Source organism: Rana temporaria, chromosome 1, assembly GCF_905171775.1.
Source record: "Rana temporaria chromosome 1, aRanTem1.1, whole genome shotgun sequence".
In the NCBI taxonomy this organism is placed as follows: domain Eukaryota; kingdom Metazoa; phylum Chordata; class Amphibia; order Anura; family Ranidae; genus Rana; species Rana temporaria.
In genome coordinates this window covers 77,443,801-77,466,750 of record NC_053489.1, presented here as the reverse complement: position 1 = coordinate 77,466,750, position 22,950 = coordinate 77,443,801, and the positions used below count along the sequence as shown (strand labels likewise).

The 22,950-nt window shown below is 41.4% G+C and overlaps 1 protein-coding gene across 2 annotated transcripts; it reads left to right on the top strand.

Moving 5' to 3' along the window:
• Positions 1 to 7,183: 7,183 nt before the first annotated feature.
• Positions 7,184 to 22,497, top strand: MCIDAS (multiciliate differentiation and DNA synthesis associated cell cycle protein). Of its 2 annotated transcripts, XM_040335812.1 has the most exons (7): positions 7,184 to 7,831; positions 7,917 to 7,995; positions 8,107 to 8,192; positions 16,778 to 16,850; positions 18,689 to 18,906; positions 18,990 to 19,100; positions 21,452 to 22,497. In XM_040335812.1, exons 1-7 carry the CDS (start codon positions 7,742 to 7,744, stop codon positions 21,917 to 21,919), a joined length of 1,125 nt encoding a protein of 374 aa, XP_040191746.1. In that variant the 5' UTR covers positions 7,184 to 7,741; the 3' UTR covers positions 21,920 to 22,497. The 2 variants fall into 2 exon arrangements, with proteins under 2 accessions (XP_040191746.1, XP_040191747.1); XM_040335813.1 differs by lacking the exons at positions 7,184 to 7,831; positions 7,917 to 7,995; positions 8,107 to 8,192 and adding an exon at positions 16,573 to 16,699.
• The last annotated feature ends 453 nt before the right edge of the window (positions 22,498 to 22,950 follow it).

The following is a 22,950-nucleotide window of genomic DNA, read 5'->3' as shown; positions in this document are numbered from 1 at the left end:
TCTATACCCCAAACCCCCGTCTGCTTATCCCTACTCTCCAAACCCTTTATCTGCTCACCTATTTACCCCAACCCTCCTGTGAACTGCAAGGGCATATGGCTGGCTGCTGGGTGTAGCTCTGCATTGGCGGCCGGTTGCAGAGTTGGAACCCAGAGCATTTAGCACATACCTCTGCTGCTTCCCACCCACTTCACTCATACAGCCTTGCACTGGCACAGGATACTGCCCTATAAGGGAGGCAGAGATCTCAGGACACAGGAAGCCCCCTTCCACTGCTCTTCATTGCACTGTCCGCTGCAAGCTCCTGCTGTGCTGATGTGTAATACAGTTCGGTGGAGTAGGAGCTTGTCTGACCGCTTTTCTCAACCAGAATGCCGCAGCACCCCTGACGACCTCAGGAAGAAACCTAGGGTGCCATGGCGCCCTTCTTGAGATATGGGTTTATGTTTTGTAATAAAGATGTAATAAACTGTTTTTATCCATTTTTTCTGTTTTTGAATTATATTGAGGGAAAAATCCCATACATTTATGATACAATTTGTTGGATGACACTCTTTGGAATTCCATCAAGCCTCCACGCAAGAAATGTCATAATGATAAAAGATTCAAGTACCAAATAGGTACATTAGTTTGGGGGAAGCACTATGTGCCTAGATGCACTGAGACCAAAGTGTTCATACGGACACTCCATCCTCTGTACAGCCAAGTTCCCTCCCTGCTGCTGCAGATGTCAAACAGACAGCGCAATGGCTGACGCGTTTTGTAGCTAGGTTGACAGAGCCTGATGGGCATTCAGAGACATGGATTGTTTTTCAGAGGAGCGGCAGTTTAGACGCAGGCCTAAACCTAGCCTGAAAGTTGGCACAACTAAACTACACTGACAGCCATGATCTTCCTGGTCCTGTACTAAGCAGCTTTCCCCACTGTCCACTGACTACAGGAAGTCAATCCACAGGAGGTCACTCGCTCGACACTGCCACCATTCACAAAAACCCTTGTATTATTTTTCAGTGAATACAAGCTGTTCTCTTAGGCCTAGTTCACACCTATGCATTTTTTTGTGCATTTTCAGTTTTGCAGAAACACACTACAGTCCATTTTACATGGTTTGCTATGGATATAGTTCACATCTGTGCATTTTATGGAAAGAGCCAGGGATTTTCTTTCTGGTTTTCGGTTTCATAGACTCCAATGGTTTAAAGATTTGTACTGAAAAAAATGCAAAATGCAGCCTGCACAAGTGTGAATCAGGCTTAAAGGGGTTGTGAAGGTAAATGTTTTTTCACCTTAATGTATCCTATGCATTAAGGTGAAAAAAACATCCGACATTTTAAGATCTGATCCAAAGATGAATTTTGATACTAGTGTGAATTAAATAATGTATCACATCCACTTTTTATTAAATGTATTCTTTTTTCTAAAACAATCTCACACATTTTTACAATGTATTTATTAGTTCCCTTTTTTCTAAAACACAATAACACATTTTATTTTTTTTATTTTCATTTCAAAACAACTCAAAACAACTCTGATCCAAAGAGGATATCCAAATAAATAAATGGGCATTGAGAAGCAATGTCCCACCTTTTATCATGTGGTACTACACAGCCTACAACATTTTGGATATTAAAAAACAATATCCCCCCAACTTTTATCATGGTATACTAAAACCCAAAAACGTTACAACACTATGGGGGCTATTCACGAAAGGCAAATCCACTTTGTACTACAAGTGCAAACTACAAGTGCAAAGTGCACTAAAAATTGCACTGAAAGTGTACTTGGAAGTGCAGTCGCTGTAGATCCGAGGGGGACATGCAAGGAAAATAAAAAACAGCATTTTAGCTTGCAAATGATTAGATGATAAAATCAGCAGAGCTTCCCCTCATTTCAGATCTACTCAGGGCCGCCATCAGGAATTATGGGGCATGGGCCCCCTGGAGCAGAGAACCGGGGGGGGGGGGGGGGCGGAGTGCTGCCGTCTGAAATTGAGAAGGGGGGGGGGGGGGCTACTGCCGCGAATTGAGACGCAGGGGGCCCTATTACAAAAAAAAGAAGAAATAAAGAAAAATATATATAAAAAAAGGGGGGTAGCCATCCGGGGCTCTGGGGACCTCGGGGCCCTTTAATAATAAAAAAATGTATATATATGTATATATATATATATGTATGTATATATATATATATATATATATATATATATATAAAAAAAAATATTATTTATTTTTAATACAAAGAAATTACAAAAAAGGGGGATTGCCATCCGAGACCTCTGGGCCCTTTAATAAAAAATAAATAAAAAAATATATATATATAAAAAAAATAAACATTTATAAAAAAAAAAGGGGGTTGCCATCTAGCATCTAGGGCCCTGGGGACCTCTGGGCCCTTTAATAATATATATATATATATATATATATATATATATATATATATATATATATATATATATATATATATATATATATATATATAAACAAAAATAAAAAAATAAACATTTATATATAAAAAAACAAAAAGGGGGTTTGCCACATGGGGCCCTGGGGACCTCCTGAGCCCTTTAATAATAATAATAATATATATATATATATATATATATAAAAGAAATAAAAAGAAATAAAATAATATAAAAAAAAATAAAAAATGTTATAAAAAAAGGGGGGTTTTCATCCGGGCCCCTGGGGACCCCCATACCCCTAAAAAAAAAATGGCCCTTTAATAAAAAATAAAATACAAATATATTAGAAAAAATATATTTTTTTAATAAAAAAAAGGGGGGTTGGCATCCGGGGCCCTGGGGACCTCCGGACCTCTAAAAAAAATTGCCCCCTTAATAAAATATAAAATAAAAATATATAAAAAAATATATATATATATTTTTTATAAAGAATAAATAAAAAAAGGGGAGTTGCCATCTGGGGCATTTTTTTTTAAAGGGGGTTGCCATCCGGGCCCCTGGGGACCTCCGGGCCCCTTACAGGTGTACTGCCTGTAACCCCCTGATGGTGGCTCTGGATCTACCCCTTAAATTTACAGCGACTGCACTTCCAAGTGCACTTTCAGTGCAATTTCAAGTGTACTTTGCACTTGTAGTTTGCACTTGTAGTGCAAAGTGGATTTGCCTTTCCTAAATAACCCCCTCTATCCCTCACCCCCCCCCAACTTTTATCATGGTATACAAAAAAACAAAAACTTTACAACACTATGGGGTTGATTCACTAAAGGCAAATTCACTTTGCACTTGGAAGTGCAGTCGCTGCAGATCTGAGGGAAAGATCTGAAATGGGGGAAGCTCTGCTGATTTTATCATCCAATCATGTACACAGGAACCTCGGATTATAAGCAGGAGAATGCTCATAATCCAAAGTACTCGCATGTCAAAGCGAGTTTCCCCATTGAAGTCAATGCAAACGAAAATAATTTGACTTCCATGGCATGCAATACCGCATGAGGCCAGAGGCGGGGGGCGCCAGAGAGCCTGGGAAACAGTCGGAAAGGCCCGAGGACAGCTTGGCTGACCTCGGCAAACCTTAAAAAGGCTCGGGAACGGAGTATTTCTGGGTCTTTCTGAGCATTTCCGAACGGCTCCTCACTGCGCTGATTAGCGCCATTCTGCGCCGCTTGGCTCCGGCGCCCCCCCACCTCAGGCCAAACGCAGTGCTGCACACCGCTTTGGCCTGAATCCTGCTCATTTTGAGAGACAACACTTGCAAACTGAGTTAGGATTTATCAAAATACAGTGTATTGCTCGTTAACCGCGTTACTCGTAACCCGAGGTTCAATTTTTTTTGTTATTTTTTCTATAGGGTCTGGGGTGTTCCATTGTGAATGAAATGCTTATTGAGAAACAGGGTCACCTACCTTTTATTATGGTATACTACAAACCCTACAACATGTTATTATAGGGTCTAGGGTGCTCCATAGTGAGTATTGAGAAGTAGGGTCACTTACTTTTATTTGTGGTATACTACAAACCCTACAACATGTTATTATAGGGTCTAGGGTGCTCCATAGTAAAATTAATGAGTATAGAGAAGCAGGGTCACCTACCTTTATTCATTGAATACTAAAAACCCTGCAATGTTGTATTCTATAGGGTCTGGGGTGCTTCAATGTGAATTACAGTAAAACCTTGGTTTGAGAGTAACTTGGTTTGAGAGCGTTTTGATATACAAGCGATGTCTTGATATAAGAGTAGCGTCATGTCACAACTGAGTATAAGAGAAGAGAGGCTCCTCTAAGTGTAGCAATATGGTTACATTTAATGAAGGTACAACATTTAGCAACATATTTTGCTAAACTTAGAGGCGCCTCTCTTCTCTTCTATACTCTGTAGCTCCTGCTGGATTTTTTTTCTAATCCCCTTGTGGAGGCTTCCATTTGTGGATGGACATTTTATAAATACACAACCTCGTCACATTGCTATAATCTTTTTATACGACTATAAACTGAAGGACCTGTGAATAAATGGTTGTGGAACGTATCATTTGAGTTTCCATTATTTCTTATGGGGAAATTTGCTTTGATATACAAGTGCTTTGGATATTTTTGGAACGAATTATGCTCGTAATCCAAGGTTTTACTGTAAATGCTTATTGAGAAGCAGGGTCACCTACCTTTTATTGTGGTGTACTTCAAACCCTACAACATTTTATTATAAGGTCTGAGTGCTCCATAGTGAAATTAATGAGTATTAAGAAGCAGGGTCGCCTACCTTTATTCATGGAATACTAAAAACCCTGCAATGTTGTATTCTATAGGGTCTGGGGTGTTCCATTGTGAATTAAATGCTTTTTGAGAAACAGGGTCACCTACCTTTTATTATGGTATACTACAAACCCTACAACATTTTATTATAGGGTCTAGGGTTCTCCATAGTGAAATTAATGAGTATTGAGAAGCAGGGTCACCTACCTTTATTCATGGAATACTAAAAACCCTGCAATATTGTATTCTATAGGGTCTAGGGTTCTCCATAGTGAAATTAATGAGTATTGAGAAGTAGGGTCACTTACTTTTATTTGTGGTATACTACAAACCCTACAACATGTTATTATAGGGTCTAGGGTGCTCCATAGTTAGTATTGAGAAGTAGGGTCACTTACTTTTATTATGGTATACTACAAACCCTACAACATGTTATTATAGGGTCTAGGGTGCTCCATAGTAAAATTAATGAGTATAGAGAAGCAGGGTCACCTACCTTTATTCATTGAATACTAAAAACCCTGCAATGTTGTATTCTATAGGGTCTGGGGTGCTTCAATGTGAATTACAGTAAAACCTTGGTTTGAGAGTAACTTGGTTTGAGAGCGTTTTGATATACAAGCGATGTCTTGATATAAGAGTAGCGTCATGTCACAACTGAGTATAAGAGAAGAGAGGCTCCTCTAAGTGTAGCAATATGGTTACATTTAATGAAGGTACAACATTTAGCAACATATTTTGCTAAACTTAGAGGCGCCTCTCTTCTCTTCTATACTCTGTAGCTCCTGCTGGATTTTTTTTCTAATCCCCTTGTGGAGGCTTCCATTTGTGGATGGACATTTTATAAATACACAACCTCGTCACATTGCTATAATCTTTTTATACGACTATAAACTGAAGGACCTGTGAATAAATGGTTGTGGAACGAATCATTTGAGTTTCCATTATTTCTTATGGGGAAATTTGCTTTGATATACAAGTGCTTTGGATATTTTTGGAACGAATTATGCTCGTAATCCAAGGTTTTACTGTAAATGCTTATTGAGAAGCAGGGTCACCTACCTTTTATTGTGGTGTACTTCAAACCCTACAACATTTTATTATAAGGTCTGAGTGCTCCATAGTGAAATTAATGAGTATTAAGAAGCAGGGTCGCCTACCTTTATTCATGGAATACTAAAAACCCTGCAATGTTGTATTCTATAGGGTCTGGGGTGTTCCATTGTGAATTAAATGCTTTTTGAGAAACAGGGTCACCTACCTTTTATTATGGTATACTACAAACCCTACAACATTTTATTATAGGGTCTAGGGTTCTCCATAGTGAAATTAATGAGTATTGAGAAGCAGGGTCACCTACCTTTATTCATGGAATACTAAAAACCCTGCAATATTGTATTCTATAGGGTCTAGGGTTCTCCATAGTGAAATTAATGAGTATTGAGAAGTAGGGTCACTTACTTTTATTCGTGGTATACTACAAACCCTACAACATTTTATTATAGGGTCTGGGGTGCTCCATATTGAAATGAATGAGTATTGAGAAGCAGGGTCACCTACCTTTTTTCATGGAATACTAAACACCCTGCAATGTTGTATTCTATAGGGTCTGGGGTGCTTCATAGTGAAATTAATACTTATTGAGAAGCAGGGTCACTTACCTTTTATGTGGTATACAACAAGCCCTACAACATTGTATCCTAAATTTGGGTCTAAGTGATCATCGGTTTGAGTTAAATACATTTTTACTTTATTTTATGGATTTTGATGCACTTTATTAGTTCTTATGTATTTTGAGTTGGATACATATAGTACTCACAAAGATTGGTTTAGATACTAAGAAGACACATACATATTTATTATTGTTACCATGATCTTTTTTGCAACTTTGAGACACTTTTTGCTTTTTTTTTTATCCTAATCACACATTATAAGCAAAGCGCCACATCAATTTTCTCTTTAATGAAATGAAGCGATGACACCCCCTCTTATAGAGCCCTATACCCCCCCCCCCCCACCACCACCCGTCATCCAGTGACTTGTACAGGTAGGTAGATCGGTAGGTGCTGCAATGAGCGCTTCATTCTCTTTCCTTGCCGCTCAATGTCCTCTTATCAGCAGCCATCAAATGACAAAAGGTGACACAACAAATCCTGAATGTACAGTTAGTGATGTTTATCTAGGAGTGTGAAGTGTCCCCTCTGGTGGTGGGGGGTTGTAATAATCTGGTGTCACTGGTAATCCCTGACACCTGTAATGAGATGTTAGCAGTCTCCCATTGTGTCCGCTTTGTGCGCCCTCCAGCCCGGGCACTGGCGGGCTCCTCTTCTGAGTCCTGCCTGCCGCTGCTAGGGACGCTTTCCCCTGGAGACCGGCACCAACCGCCGCCTGTGATTGGAGCACAGCTGCCTGCCTGTCACAAGTTCCTATTTATCTTTAGAACTGAAGTTTTCTGACAGTTTGCTCTATAATCCCAGCTCAGCTCCTATACTGCTCAGCTCCTATACTGCTCAGCTCCTATATCACTCTCTGCAATCTTCCTGCAATATTCCTGCAATCTTCCTGCAATCTTCCTGTAATATCTCTGCAATCTTCCTGAAATATTCCTGCAATATCTCTGCAATATTCCTGAAATATTCCTGCAATCTTCCTGCAATATCCCTGGAAAATTCCTGCAATATCTCTGCAATCTTCCTGAAATATTCCTGCAATATCTCTGCAATATTCCTGCAATCTTCCTGCAATATCTCTGCAATATTCCTGCAATCTTCCTGCAATATCTCTGCAATCTTCTTGAAAAATTCCTGCAATATCCCTGAAAAATTCCTGCAATCTTCCTGCAATCTTCCTGCAATATTCCTGCAATACTCCTGCTTTTTTTCCTGCAATATTCCTGAAATATTCCTGCAATCTTCCTGCAATTTCCCTGCAATATTCCTTTAATCTTCCTGCAATACTCCTGCATTTTTTTCTGCAATATCTCTGCAAAATACCTGCAACCCTTCTGCAATATTCCTGTAATCTTCCTGCAAGCATGCAGAACAAAAGGAAGGCGTTTGACAGGTTGTGTCCTAACAGGGTGCTGAATCTATCCAACCGGCCGAATAAAAAGCCAGAGAGGAAGGTAGGTTGATATCCTCTATTTATGATCATTATTACTCATCTGCATCATTCAGGTTCATTAACTAACTGTCACTCCCTGTACACAGGTGGTAAAGCGGATTTTTGCTGAGTCCTCTGGTCCTGTGACTATCTATGTGGATCAGTCTCCCAGCTCAGTAGATGCAGGTACTTGCATATTATTTTATACAGCGATAGAGATGTCACTGCAATAGTGTCCTAAACCTGAAGTGTCAGATGCTCAGTCTGTAACTTGCCCTCCTTCTCTTTGCCCTGCAGCTCTCTCCACCATTGACTGGCAGGACCTGGCTGATTGTAACGCTGTCATACAACAGGACGCCACTAGGGGCGCGCTCGAGCAGCAGGTAACACAATGAACTTCAAAGAGAACCTGACTTTGATGTATCCAATGACTGGACACAAGCCTTGTTCATTGAAGTGTCTGATAGGTCACCACAATTAACACCTCTCATTAACGTTAAATAAGCCTTTGAAGTTGACTAAACTGTGTAAATAGTGGGGTTTACAGTAATGACCCGATACCATTATTTTTGCGTATTAATGTGGTACATTTCTGTCCTATGTGCCATGTGGAAAATGTCATAATTGTACAAAAGTGACGTTTTTTGTATATATAAGGCTGGCCATACATGTTCAATTGTCTTGTACAATTTCCCTTTAGATTTACCAAAAAGCATATAATATAAGGTCAAAACTAAACAACACCTTCAATTGTATCCAATTAGGCAGGCCCCTGCACTACACAGGTGAAGATAAATCTAAAGAAAAATGTACAGAACATTTTAAGAAAATTGTATAATGTATGGCCAGCCTTATTCCAACTGTGCTACTGCAATCACTAAAAAAAATGCTACACACATAGTTGCATGTAGTAGAGCTTGCTAGCACACATATGAAGCTGAAGATAGAAGCTGATTGGTTGCAATGCACAGCTGCTCCAGATTCTGTCTTCTCCAGTTTGGATACCCCCCCCCCCCCATGGTGCTTAGTTTTCATGCATTTTAGGGCTCATTCACATGGGCAGACGCGTGTTGTGTCCATGGAAATTAGATTCTTGCTGGCAGAACTAGCAGAATATCCAGGGTAGACTCATACTGGTCTTTTTTCATTGCAATTAAAGCGGGAGTTCACCCGAATTTTTTTTTTTAACATTAGATTGATGCTCATTTTGTCAAGGGGAATCGGGTAGTTTTTTTAAATTGAAGTAGTACTTACCGTTTTAGAGAGCGATCTTCTCCGCCGCTTCCGGGTATGGTCTTCGGGACTGGGCGTTCCTATTTGATTGACAGTCTTCCGACAGGCTTCCGAAGGTCGCATACATCGTTTTACGAGTAGCCGGAAGAAGCCGAATGTCGGTGCGGCTCTATACGGCGCCTGCGCACCGACGTTCGGCTACTTTCGGAAAATCGTGACGCGCTGTATGCGACCGTCGGAACCCTGTCGGAAGCCTGTCAATCAAATAGGAACGCCCAGTCCATACCAGGAAGCGGCGGAGAAGATCGCTCTCTAAAACGGTAAGTACTGCTTCGATTTTAAAAAAAATAGCCGATTCCCCTAGACAAAATGAGCATCAATCTAATGTTAATAAATAACTTTTCGGGTGAACCTCCACTTTAATGACTACAAATGCATATGTTCATGAACGTTTACACGCATTTTTGTGCGTACGCGTGTAAAGTCTGCAGATTTGAGTTGGCCCTGAATGCAACCGTGTTCTACTTTTTTTTTTGCAGCCATGTCTATGGGCTCATTGATTACTATAGTGTTTAATTCAGGTAATTATACACTGTGCACATCTAGACACATTGGGGTTGATTTACTAAAACTGGAGAGTGCAAAATGTGGCGCAGCTGTGCATGGTAGCCAATCAGCTTCTAACTGCTTGTGTGAATGGGCCCTTAGGCATACCTAAGGGCTCTTTCACACGGAGCGGATCCGTATTGATCCGCCCCGTGTGTCTGTCTGCTCAGCGGGGATCATCCGTAAATCCCCGCTGAGCCGTCAGCGGACAGGGCAGTCCCCGCACACTGTGCAGAGACCGCCCTGTCTCTCCTCCGCTCTCCCCTATGGGGAATCGGATGAATACGGACCGTGTGTCCGTATTCATCCGATCCGTTCCACCAGACGGAAGAAAAATGGTGTTTTCTTCCGTCTGAAAAAGCGGATCTTTGCGGAGGCGGATCTTTACGGACGTTAGCGGATGCTCATCCGCTAACGTCTACAATCCCATAGGGATGCATTGTGAGTCCGTAAACGGACTTGTAAAAAACGGACCGTTCCTCCGCCCGTGTGAAAGGGCCCTAATGCAAGATGCTATGGGAGTGCCATTACAAATGATTGTCACTGCAGCATATCTACAAGGACATGCATTTTCTGCACAATTTTGCGCACATTCTCCTGCTGCACATATGTGAGCAAATTGTTCCTACACTCCATTGTTACCTCTGTCAGATGATTTTAGTAGTACGGTTGCAAAAATCACCCTTGTGCATCCAGCCTAATGTATGAAGTAGAGTAAAGCCTTGTGCAAATGTATAAAAATATATTTGTGCTCATTGCATTGCTTTATATGAGTTTATGTCTATATTTTACTTTTACTATGTTTTGTGAAAGGCAATGTGCAAAGTGCAGTGACCCCCAGCAAGCAGTGCAGATTTCCTTACTTGGATACAGGCAGACAATAGTCATCCTAATGTAAATTATGTCATTGGTCTATGGAGAATTAATAAGCAACTTTATCTTGAATTTCAGCAAAATTGCTCTTTGCATTTTATGGGTGACAGGTACACTTTAAATGTGATAAATATTTTGTTAATAAGGCAATGTGCAAAGTGCAGTGACCCATAGCAAGCAGCCCAGATTTACTTACCTATCATAGTGGATACAGACAGAAGATATTGGCAGCAATATACTTTATGTATCTAGTCAATTTGCAAAGTGATTTTTGTCAATGACACAAAACTGTATTGGCAACTGGTGAATATAAAAAGCAGAGAGTCTGACATTCACCAAACCTTCCTGGTGCATATGTTTTAAATGACAGTGATTGATTCACCCCCAATGAATACTGTATTTGATAAACGTCACATTCACTGCTTTATAAATATTCCCCTAAATATGGTGGAAAATATAAAAAATTTAACTATCATCAATATCAATATCTAATACAGTAAAACTATGGATTGCGAGCATAATTAGTTCCAGAAACATGCTTGTAATCCAAAGCACTTGTATATCAAAGCAAATTTCCCCATAGCAAATAATGGAAACTCAAATGATTCGTTCCACAGTCAATTATTCATAGGTCCTTCGGTTTATAGTCCATATAAAAAGATTATGGCAATGTGATAGGTTGTGCAACCATAAAAGGTCCATCCACAAATGGAAGCCTCCACAAAGAGATTAGAAGCAAAATTAAGCAGGAGCTACAGAGTATAAAAGAGAAGAGGCACCTCTAAGTGTAGCATTATGTTGCTAAATGTTGTACCTTCATTAAGCCCCCGTTCACACCTAGGCGTATATACGCCTGTAGTGCGACGCCGCTGCAGCCCCGAGACGCCAGACGGATGATTTAACATGCACCTCTATGGAGATGGTTCACATCTCCACGCCGAACGCCGTAGGAGATGTGAACCATCTTCATAGAGGGGGTGAAGGCTGCATTCACAATCGCGGCGTTTTGTCGCCGCAAATCGCGGTACAAAACGCCGCTAATGCAGCCTTAATGTAACCATATTGCTACACTTAGAGGCTCCTCTCTTCTCTTTTATATTCAGTTGTGACATGACGCTACTCTTATATCAAGTCATTGCTTGTATATCAAGTCAAAATGTATTAAAAATTGTTGCTTGTCTTGCAAAACGCTCTCAAACCAAGTTACTCTCAAACCAAGGTTTTATTGGTATATGGAAATCAAGGGAAAGACTGCTACAGGGAAACAAAGACTCTACCTTACAGAAGCCATTGTTTTCCTTTCATAGATACTAAAAGGTACAGCCTGAATGGTTGCTATGGACAATATCTTCATGTTGCCAGAGAGAGACATACAAAAACCAGGGCTGCTGCTGACAACAACCATTCTATTCCCATGTTACCTATCTCCAGAGACTAAAAGATACAACTTTATTGGTTGCTATGGGCAACATCCCCATATTAGATCCAGCTTTCCTAAACCAGCCCCTAGTTTTAGTCTAGAGCAATGTGCATAATATAGTAAATAAACCAGCCTATACAATTGACCATGTAGTTGCCATCATCCCTTTAAACTTGGTAATGTGGAAGCCTCTAGGGTTGGGATTATGTGGGCAACGAAAAGAATATATATTCAAAAAATTATAAAAATATATTTTAATACATATACGTAGAAAAATTACAAAAATTTCATGTAATTTTTGTAATTTTTCTACGTATATGTATTAAAATATATTTTTATAATTTTTTGAATATATATTCTTTTCGTTGCCCACATAATCCCAACCCTAGAGGCTTCCACATTACCTGTGCATAATATAGTAACCCATAATAATTAGGCATTCTTGGCATTGTATCAATGACAACTAAAATGCATGTTCAATCATTCTGTATAGTGCAATGGGCTGTACAGGCTGCAGTATGCGATGCCTGTGCACACAGGTGTAAAGCACAGTATTCTGTATCCAGGGCAATCTATGTGGATGTGTTGTGGAAACAATACTGGGTTACCACAGAAACTATTATTCGTTATTCCCTGGTCAGACAAGTGTAATAACTGCATTGCCCTAATCCTATTTACCTTAATGCATTCCCACCCACCAGGCAAGGGAATGGAGAACTAGCCAACAGCAACCAATTATACATTGTACAGGGGTTGGTTTACTAACACTGGACAGTGCAAAATCTGGTGCAGCTCTGCATATAAACCAATCATCTTCCAGATTTTATTGTCAAAGCTTAATTGAGCAAACTGAAGCTAAAAGCTGATTGGCTACCATGCACAGCTGCACCAGATTTTGCTATGTCCAGTTTTAGTAAATCAGACCTGACAGTTGTATAGTGGTAAATCCAGAAATCCAGGTTCTCTAGGGTTATACACATCATGAGCCTTTCTTTTCCTATACAATGAAACCAATTCTGATGACAGATTATATAGGCTGCTTTATGTAAAGACATGGATAACCTTGTAAGGTCCTGTGTGTTATCAGAGTAGAATAGACTTAACATGAGGACAGTTTAATGCAACACACAGTTGACATCCCATACTGACCCCATTGGTAGAATCCACCAACTGTCATTTTGTTGTCATGAGAACAAAGGATCGCATATCCAAGTTTTATAAATGTCAGTTATTTCTGGACAGGACTTGGTGCTTTGATATACATATTTTATTCCGAATTTTCACCTTTTTCTCTGCAGTGATTCTTTAATTTATCGACCCTTTAAAGGCTGCATTCACACCTGAGCGTCGGTCGTTCGGCGTTTTTTTCTGCGTTTTTTTCCGGTGTTTTGTCGCGCGTATTCATGCTTATTTGCACGTTTGCATACAGTGTTGTCCGACGTTTTTGTACTTTGACGTTTTTTATTTTAGCCAATAGGAAAAACTATCATCTTTTCATCACTTGTTGCTATGTTGGTAGATTTTTTTAATCTTCTGCATGGGCGACAAGTTCTATTGATTAAAGCGACGAAACGCCCGTAGCAAACGCCCGTTGTCGCACAAGTCGCTTGAATCGAGCGTTTCCATTACTTTCTATGGGAAATGGAAACGCTCAAATACGCCCAAACCGCCCCATACGCGCGACAAAAAAGGGTCAGGAACTTTTTTTGGCTACAGGCGATGGGCGTCAGGCGCATCAGCGTTCAGATGTGAACCATCCCCATAGACTTTAATGTATTTTGGTCCCTCTGGCGTTTGTGAGCGTCGCGCTACAGGCGACAAAACGCCTAGGTGTGAATGGGCTCTAAAACAACAGCGGTCCTTTTACTTATTAGCCCTTTAAAAACGATTATTCACACATTTTCTAAATAGGAATCATTCTTATAGCAGGATACCCATGTCATATTCTGACTCCCAGGCCAGGACTTCTACAGATTCACCAGTTATAGTGCCTGGAAGACAGGGAAGCAGCTTCTGTCTGAGGCTTTTCACACAGGCACCTTGTTTCAGGACAAGTTCCTTTTAAGCAAAAATGTGATCTGTCATCCAATGCACAGCAAACACACAGCTTGCCCTGCCCCATGTTAGTGTAAACGTTGATTGTGTGTAACAGTATATATACAACTGGCAATGTTAGCGAGTGCCAGTGATCTGCTCCAAGCACAATGACTGGCCCGAAATAGGCTTGGCAGCTGTTGTGTGGGTTTTGCAATCCTTGCCATTATCTGCTGCCCTCTCCCAACATGTAGCCACTGTCCTTCTCTATATATAGACCTTGGCACTCCTGCCATGGGGTTGCATAATGCAGTGCCACTTCCAGTATGTTTGGAGTTGGATTAGGGTGAGAATTCAGTTATATTCCAAGCTCAGTGCCAAGTCCACTCCTAGACAGGGCAGTGCTATATGTGACAGTTTATACACATTGCTACTAACTGTCACTTACTGAGATATGGACATGAACTTTCTAAAAGGAAGAGAATCCATCACCTGCTTTACCCAAAACTTCATTATTTATGATGGCCCAGATTCACGTAGGACTTACGCCCACGTATCCTCTGATACGCCGCGTAAGTTCTCGGATGCGCCGTCGTATCTGTGCGCCTCAGGCCCCGTACACGCGACCGAGTTTCTCGGCAGAATTCAGCCAGAAACTCGATCGGAGCTGGATTCTGCCGAGAAACCCGGCCGTTTGTACACTTTTCACCGAGGAAGCCGACGAGGAACTCGTAGGGCCAAATAGAGAACATGTTCTCTATTTCCTCGTTGTTCAATGAGTAAAGTTGGCTCGCCGAGATCCTCGGCGGCTTCAACACAGAACTCGATGAGGAACTCAATGTGTTTGGCACGTCGAGTTCCTCGGACGTGTATACGAGGCCTAATTCTCAATACAAGATACGCCTGAATTTTGACTTGATCCGACCGACGTAAGTCTCCTACGCAGTCGTATCTTGGGCGCATATTTACGCTGGCCGCAAGGGGCTCTTCCATTGATTTACGCGTCGAATATGTAAATGAGCAAGATACGCCGATTCACGAACGTACTTACGCCCGTCGCAGTAATCTACGGCGTACGTCCGGCGTAAAGTTATTCCACATAAAGCAGGGGTAAGTCATGTTAGGGTATGGACCAGGGAACAGCCGCCGTATTTTACGTCGTTTACGTAAGTCGTACGTGAATGGGGCTGGGGGTAGGTTACGTTCACGTTGTAGGCATTGAGCCGTTGTATCTTAGGGAATATATGCGACGTGATTCTGAGCATGCCCATTAAATGACATAGTTGTTGGTAGATCTAAAGGCGATTGTACAATCAGCCTGTACAGTTCAGTGTATGGTCAGCTTCAGCACTAGCGGTTGTAATAACAGGATCACATGCAGTACAATGAAGCATTTACCATTTTAGATGTTTATTTATTAAAACGTTTAATCCTATTAAATATGGATCTGGGATATTGGCTGCAGAAACAAGTAGGTGACTAATGTCTCCACCATCAATCCAAACCTGCAATGCCAGCTGTGGGTAGATTGGTTCTCTTCAGGGCTTTTTTTCAGGGGGAACTTGGGGGAACTCAGTTCCACCACCTCTGGCTCAGACCCTTTTGGTGCCTGCTCACCACAATCAGAAGTCTGGTTTCTGTGTTTACAAGTGACAGATTTGTAACCCCCTGAACTCTGCACTCTGTATGTAATGCAAGTCTAGTATTTAATGCCCCTTTAAGACCCTTCTACTGTTTGTGAAATCTGAATGGGTCGTGGTTGAGTTCCTGCACCTATTTTCTGAGAAAAAAAGCTCTGGTTCTCTTGTAAATGTTCATTAGGGATGATTTATCAAATGAAAAGAAGAGCCAATTTTCCCAGAAAAGTGAAGGATAGTAAAAAGGCGAAACTGTTTTCATGGTTGACACCCAATCATGTGCTGATCATTTTCCTTTATATCCTCCCACATAACTGAGTGTTCACATCACCTCTTCCCATCATTCATTAACATTCCCTTTACAAACTCAACAGCCTCTTTAGTAAATCAGCCCCATAATGTCATTATTCCAGGAAAATAACTGGACACGTGTCATCTCAGCACCTGTATTTAGTCATCACCCCCCAAGCTGCTGGCAGGGCATGCTGACACTTGTAGTGCCCCATCATCTGGAGAGGGCAGGGCCTATAACTGCTCTAAGAACTCACCTACAATAAACTAGTTAGAATGATCCCAATGTAACTATTTATTTATAATGGTTAGGATGGCTGGGCAGAGGTGTAAAGTGTAGGTAATCCTGCTAATAGAGGGACAATGGCTGTCCTGAATAGGCTCTTGGTGATCAGTTCTTTGTACAGCATGTATCAGTACAATTAATGGGAGGGTCCCTAATCTCACATTGTCTACATGCACCCCCCCCCCCCCCTTCTAGCAGACACTCCGTTTGGCCCCCAGGCTCTGCAGTCAGCCTGGGTTAATCTGTCACTGAACTCTGAGGAATGTGGCTTTAAGAAGGCCGCTGATTGGCCCAACTGCCTCCAATCACCTGCAAGCATAGGATGTATAGGGGCAGCCCAGGCTGGTTCTTCCTCCTATACACCTGCTGCTGCTGCTGCTGGGATCTCCACCTGTACTATAGTGACTGCACCCTGCTCCATCCACACTGCACACCGATCTCTGCAGCATGGCCATGGCAGTGCACGCATGCCACTTCCCCTTCCCAGCCTGCTATGGCTATGAGCAGCAGGTAAGGGGGGTCACCTACATTCACCTTACTACCTACCTTCATCTTACCTGTCTTCTCACCTGTCCTTGTCTGTTACAGGCGCACTGCATGCCAGGGACACCTGACTTCGACCTGCAGGACTTCAGGGATGCTGTGGACAACTTCATCGCAGGTGAGTGTCTGATCTGTATGTAGTGCAGGCTCTGGAGGGATTGGAGGACTACAAGGCGCAGCGTGCCCTCTCCTGTATAACAGGCTGGGGACATAACTGTCATATACAGACTAGTACATGGAGAACCTTCCTTTACCGGGAAATAGATCTACTGGATCTGTATTATGTGCATTGTATTCTAGTATTTTCTCCCTTGTACTACAGTATATACTTCATTGTATACTAGTATTTTCTCCCATCTACTACAGTATATACTTCATTGTATTCTAGTATTTTCTCCCATCTACTACAGTATATACTTCATTGTATACTAGTATTTTCTCCCTTCTACTACAGTATATACTTCATTGTATTCTAGTATTTTCTCCCATGTACTACAGTGTATACTTCATTGTATTCTAGTATTTTCTCCCATGTACTACAGTATATACTTCATTGTATACTAGTATTTTCTCCCATCTACTACAGTATATACTTCATTGTATTCTAGTATTTTCTCCCATGTACTACAGTATATACTTCATTGTATTCTAGTATTTTCTCCCATCTACTACAGTATATACTTCATTGTATTCTAGTATTTTCTCCCTTATACTACAGTATATACTTCATTGTATACTAGTATTTTCACCCTTCTACTACAGTATATACTTCATTGTATACTAGTATTTTCTCCATTCTACTACAGTATATACTTCATTGTATTCTAGTATTTTCTCCCTTCTACTACAGTATATACTTCATTGTATTCTAGTATTTTCTCCCATGTACTACAGTATATACTTTATTGTATTCTAGTATTTTCTCCATTGACAGTATATACTTCATTGTATACTAGTCCTTTCCCCTTCGTTTTCTTTTAAACCGAAGCAAAGTTTTTTTTTTTGTTTTTTTTTAATACAAATGTGGCAAAATATATAAACATAATTTAGAACTTGTAATTATTAGGCAATTGTTATTATTATTTTTGCTTTTCTATAAATCTTTGTATGAGATCTATCTATATATTTATATGAATACTTACATTTCCAAAGTGATATTTAAAGATCTATCTATCTATCTATCTATCTATCTATCTATCTATCTATCTATCTATCTATCTGTCTGTCTGTCTGTCTGTCTGTCTGTCTGTCTGTCTGTCTGTCTATCTATCTATCTATCTATCTATCTATCTATCTATCTATCTATCTATCTATTTTATCCACTAATCTAGTTACTTATATCTATCATCGATCTATCTATTTTAATTTAATACCAATGCTTTGAAAGTAATATCTGCGCCTTTTTATTCTATGTATGTATCCATCTTATATTTCGACTTATGCTGTGAAATTGGTGTTTGATCATTTATATTTTTCGGTGTATTTTCTTTTTCTATACATCACTTGTTTCTCTCTCTCTCTCTCTTTCTCTATCTATTTATCTATCTATCTATCTATCTATCTATCTATCTATCTATCTATCTATCTATCTATCTATCTATCTATCTATCTATCTATCTATCCTATACTAGTACCTGAGCTTTTTAGGCTGGCCATACATTATAGAATTTTCTGTATGTAATCAGGCAGGCCTTACATGGTTGAAGGTACATCTAAAGGAAATTGAATAAGAAAATTGTATAAATTATTGCCAGCTTTATACAGTCCTTCTATCTATCTATCTATCTATCTATCTATCTATCTATCTATCTATCTATCTATCTATCTATCTATCTATCTATCTATCTATCTATCTATCTATCTATCTATCCATCTATCCCTCTAATCTCTTCCCATATCCCTGTTTCTCTCTATCTATCCTCTGCATTATGACCGAATATTGTCATTTCTTTGCAGATCAGTCCTCCCATATGCAGACTGGATTGGACAGTGGAGACTTCCAGCTGCCCCCCTGTGAGGTGTTTGACCAGTGCCTGGCACCTACTATTCACTCTCAGTCATGCCAGCTCATGCCCATCAACGTGCAGTCCCTCCCCTGCACAGAGCAGTACTGGAGGGATATGGCAGATCACAATCACAAAGCTCTGGGGGATGCCTTGGTGCAGAACAATCAGGTATGTCCCATGTGGATCAGATTGTTCTTTATATGTCATGCAATCAGATAACATCGCTCACTAATTGCTTCTTTCCATTGTAGCTGCATGTGTCACTGAATGAGAAACAAGAGGAGATCGATTCACTTAAAGAGAAAAACGTTCAGCTCAAAGAACTTGCAGATCAGGCGAATCACTTGGCCTCTGTACTTGATGTAAGTAGTGGACCATTACCTGCAATTTCCGGCTCTGCCTACAGAGGGCGCCCGAGTATTATTTCTTGTAGACAATTACTTGAGAGTAAACCTGTTCATCCTTTACATCATATTTTATTATTTTTATTCTATAGATTATATTGCCTAAATGTTAAGGCATTTTGTTTTAGTTTTGGATAGAGTAGGGAGGGGTTAGGTTTAAATTGCTGTGATCATTTTCCATCACTCCCTGTTTCATTGACTGGAGCCAGAGAACAAGACAGTCCTCTTTTAACAGTAGGGTTGCCACTTGCTTGGTAAAGAGGAATTCATTGCAAATTATATTAGAGATAAAAAGTTGCTAAGATCTATAGTTCTGGTAACCTTATATATTGGTGACCCCCATTCCCATGCTATCTTGTGCTGATGTCAATGTAATAAATGTTGAGGGAAATACCCCCAGTGGTATCACCAGGGCTGCTGATAGAAATCATGGGGCCCCGTACAGCCTACCTGACAGGGCCCCCTCCTCCAAAAATATCAAACCTAAAATGCAACGCTCCCGCCATTGGTGTGCACAGACGATTGCATTAGGGTGTGCACCCTAAAGCCCAAACACACATGCATGTGTATATATATATATACACACACTTATAAATGTAAACAACATTTTAAAATACGGTATATTAAAATGTGGACGCTGTCAGCACGCCAGTGGATGGTGTCAGTAGGGCACCAATTATTTACAATTCTTTTAGAAGCCCCACTAGGGGCTTTGGTGAAATATCAGGGGTCTAAACAGACTCCTGATGTCTCACTTTTGTGACAGAGAATGGGGCTGAGGACAGAGATTCCCCAGCCCCTTTCTCTGCAGCGTCAGCTGCACTGGACAGTGAATGAATGGGAAATGTTCTGTACTGGGCAGCTTTTTGTTCATTTACAAACTGAAGCCTAGTAAACACACTGTGCTCATTCAGAAAAGGAAGCGGCTGGTAAATGACACAGGCCCGGGCAGCATAGGGGAATCTACGCTGCACATGGGTGATTAGGGTGTGCCCAGGCACACCTGGCACACCCCATGCGCACACCTATGATGCCCGCAATGCTTGGCTTTGCAGTCATGGCAGAAATTAAACCCTCATTGAACAATACCCATTTAAAGCGGTGGTTCACCCTCCTTAACATCATTCTAGCATTACATTCGGCATCGTAGCGTGAGCTACAGTATGCCGGTCTTACATTTTTTATCCCCGTACTCACAGTGCTATTGCACATTGAAATTTCCGACTCCCGCGGGGAATGGGCGTGCCTATGGAGAGGGAGGATGATTGACGGCCGGCTCTGGCACGTCACGCTCCCCGAAGACAGCCGGAGTAGGTCTCGGCTCTTCACGGCGCCTGCGCACAGGCTATGCGCAGGCGCCGTGAAGAGCCAAGCCTATTTCGGCTATTTCCGGAGAAGCGTGACGTGCCAGGGCCGGCCGTCAATCACCTTCTCTCACCATAGGAACGCCCATTCCCCGGAATCTTCAATGTGCAATAGCACAGTGAGTACGGGGATAAAAAATGTAAGACCGGCATACTGTAGCTCGCGCTACAATGCCGAATGTAATGCTAGAATAAATTTTTTTTTTTTTTAATAGGGTGAACCCCCGCTTTAAGTGAATAGCGGGACAAAGGCAATATCTGCACACCCACAGTGAGCGATCAGTACCGATCTCTCACTGTGTTCATCCAGGGTGGTGTGTTTTATTCAGCCCTTCCACTCACTATCCTGAAATTACCCGCCTGTGTGCCCTCAGAAGCTGCCAGCAGAAGAGAAGGGAAACCGGCAGCACACGGGGCACACGGGTCCCAGATAGCAGGGGGAAGGGGTGCAGATACTAGAACTGATCCCCCTGCAGTGCAGCTGAAGGAAGAAAATAAAAATAGAAGGTGGCAACACTACACAGGAGTCACAAGTGTCAGCAATAAGGCAGTATTGCTGGCCCTCCTGCTCGGCAGGAGCAGGGCCCCCATTCGCACTGATGAGGCCTGGACCCAGTATACAGGAGGGCTGGCTGTACTGCCTTATAAGCAGCCCTGGGTATCACAGCCAACATTCAAAATTCCTCTTAACCTTAGGATAGCTGTCTCCAAACTATGGCCCTCCAGTTGTTCAGGAACTACAATTCCCATCATGCCTTGTCATGACTGTGAATGTCAGAGTGATCCAATTCCTCATTGCCTCATGGGACTTGTAGTTCCGCAACAGCTGGAGGGCCGTAGTTTGGACATCCTTGCCTTAGGATAATTAAAACCTTTTGGATGAAGTTGGGCTAATCTTAGTACAATATTTATTGTAGTAAAACAAGTATGTTCTGTGATTTGCAGAAGCTGATGAGTCAACGGTCTAAAGGCATTTCCAAGCTCTCCTCTGATGGTGTCCTGACAAGGCCACCAGTTAAAAGAAACCTGGAGGAGTTTTTCCAGCAGAGCGGCGATCCGGAATGCAATCAGGTGGATGAAATATTGCTGGAGATCTCTAAGAAATGCAACGCTGCCCTGATGGGACATGACTACACTGAAGCCAAGCGGCCCAGGCTACAGTCTGATGACCCCATGGACTGCCTGGATGAGGATTCTTCAAGGATAAAAATGTGTGGAGCCTTTCATGGCCTTAAGACATCCACAGGTCACAGCACATTGAACTTATGTGACACTAACTTAGAAGAAGATGTCTCCTTCAGGACCTCCATCAAAGACCACTCTACAATCCGAACCCTTGCCTTCCCCCAGGGAAATGCCTTTACCATCAGGACCAGTGGTGGGGGATATAAATTTAGATGGGTCCCCAACTGAATTTCAATGCTATCAGCTAACTACACTTCCAGAATTACAAAGACTGCTTGCAGCTTGTGTTGCTATAAGTCTGGACTACCACTAGGGGGTGGACAATACTCATTATAGTCTCAGGGTAACTGAGTCTCTATACATGACTATTTCATTGGGCATTCCCATTCAAAGCAAATCTATCACACGTGGCAGGACTGCAGTGTTGTAGAGCAGACTAAAAAATGCTTGATTTTGTTATTAGCAAGCAATTAGCAGCTTAATGTCAACAATCCTGATGCCTTCAATTTTAATCTATAGCAGAAAGCTTAAAAAGGAAAAGCAAACTTTATATTAGCACTGGCCAAAAATGCGTCTCATTTCCTTGGCCTGTCATGATGCATAGGAAGTCTTTACTTACAAGCATTAGAGGTGTGCTTAATATACCCCGCATCCTTTAAAACTTCCGTGTACCTGGCACTGCAGGTAGACATTCAAAATGGCCATATGCTGTAATAAGGGCTTGGATCTACAGGCTTTGGGCTTGTGTTGATGAGTTAAGGCAGTGTTTCTCAACTCCAGTCTTCAAGGCGCCCCAACAGGTCATATTTTCAGGCTTTCCATTATTTTGCACAGGTGATTTGATCAGTTTCACTGCCTTAGTAATTACCACGGCTGTTTCATCTGAGGGAAATCCTGAAAACATGACCTGTTGGGGCGCCTTGAGGACTGGAGTTGAGAAACACTGAGTTAAGGTAGCCCGTTTTTAGGTGCATTGCACTTGCATTTGAATTCAATATGAGATGCTTATAAGATCGTTCACATTTGAAAGCAGTTGACCTCCATCTAAGCTGCATTTGACTTGCCTCTAAGCTGCATCAACCTTCTTTGAAAAGCTTTTGCATTCCCATTGACTTGCATGGGCAGAGATGAAGTTCTGAACAAGCAAAAGTCTGTTGACATGGTCCCTAATTTAGACATTCAGAGTTGGGACAGTAAATAAAGCTGAACTCAACTCAGACTTTCATCCCTTAAAAATTATGTTATTAGTAGGAAACAGA

Excerpts from the sequence above, each read along its gene's own strand:
- MCIDAS (XM_040335812.1), top strand. The coding sequence starts at position 7,742 with ATGCAGAACAAAAGGAAGGCGTTTGACAGGTTGTGTCCTAACAGGGTG. Across the intron at positions 8,193-16,777 it reads GGGGCGCGCTCGAGCAGCAG|GCGCACTGCATGCCAGGGAC; the intron begins GTAACACAATGA and ends TGTCTGTTACAG. Across the intron at positions 19,101-21,451 it reads ACTTGGCCTCTGTACTTGAT|AAGCTGATGAGTCAACGGTC; the intron begins GTAAGTAGTGGA and ends TGTGATTTGCAG.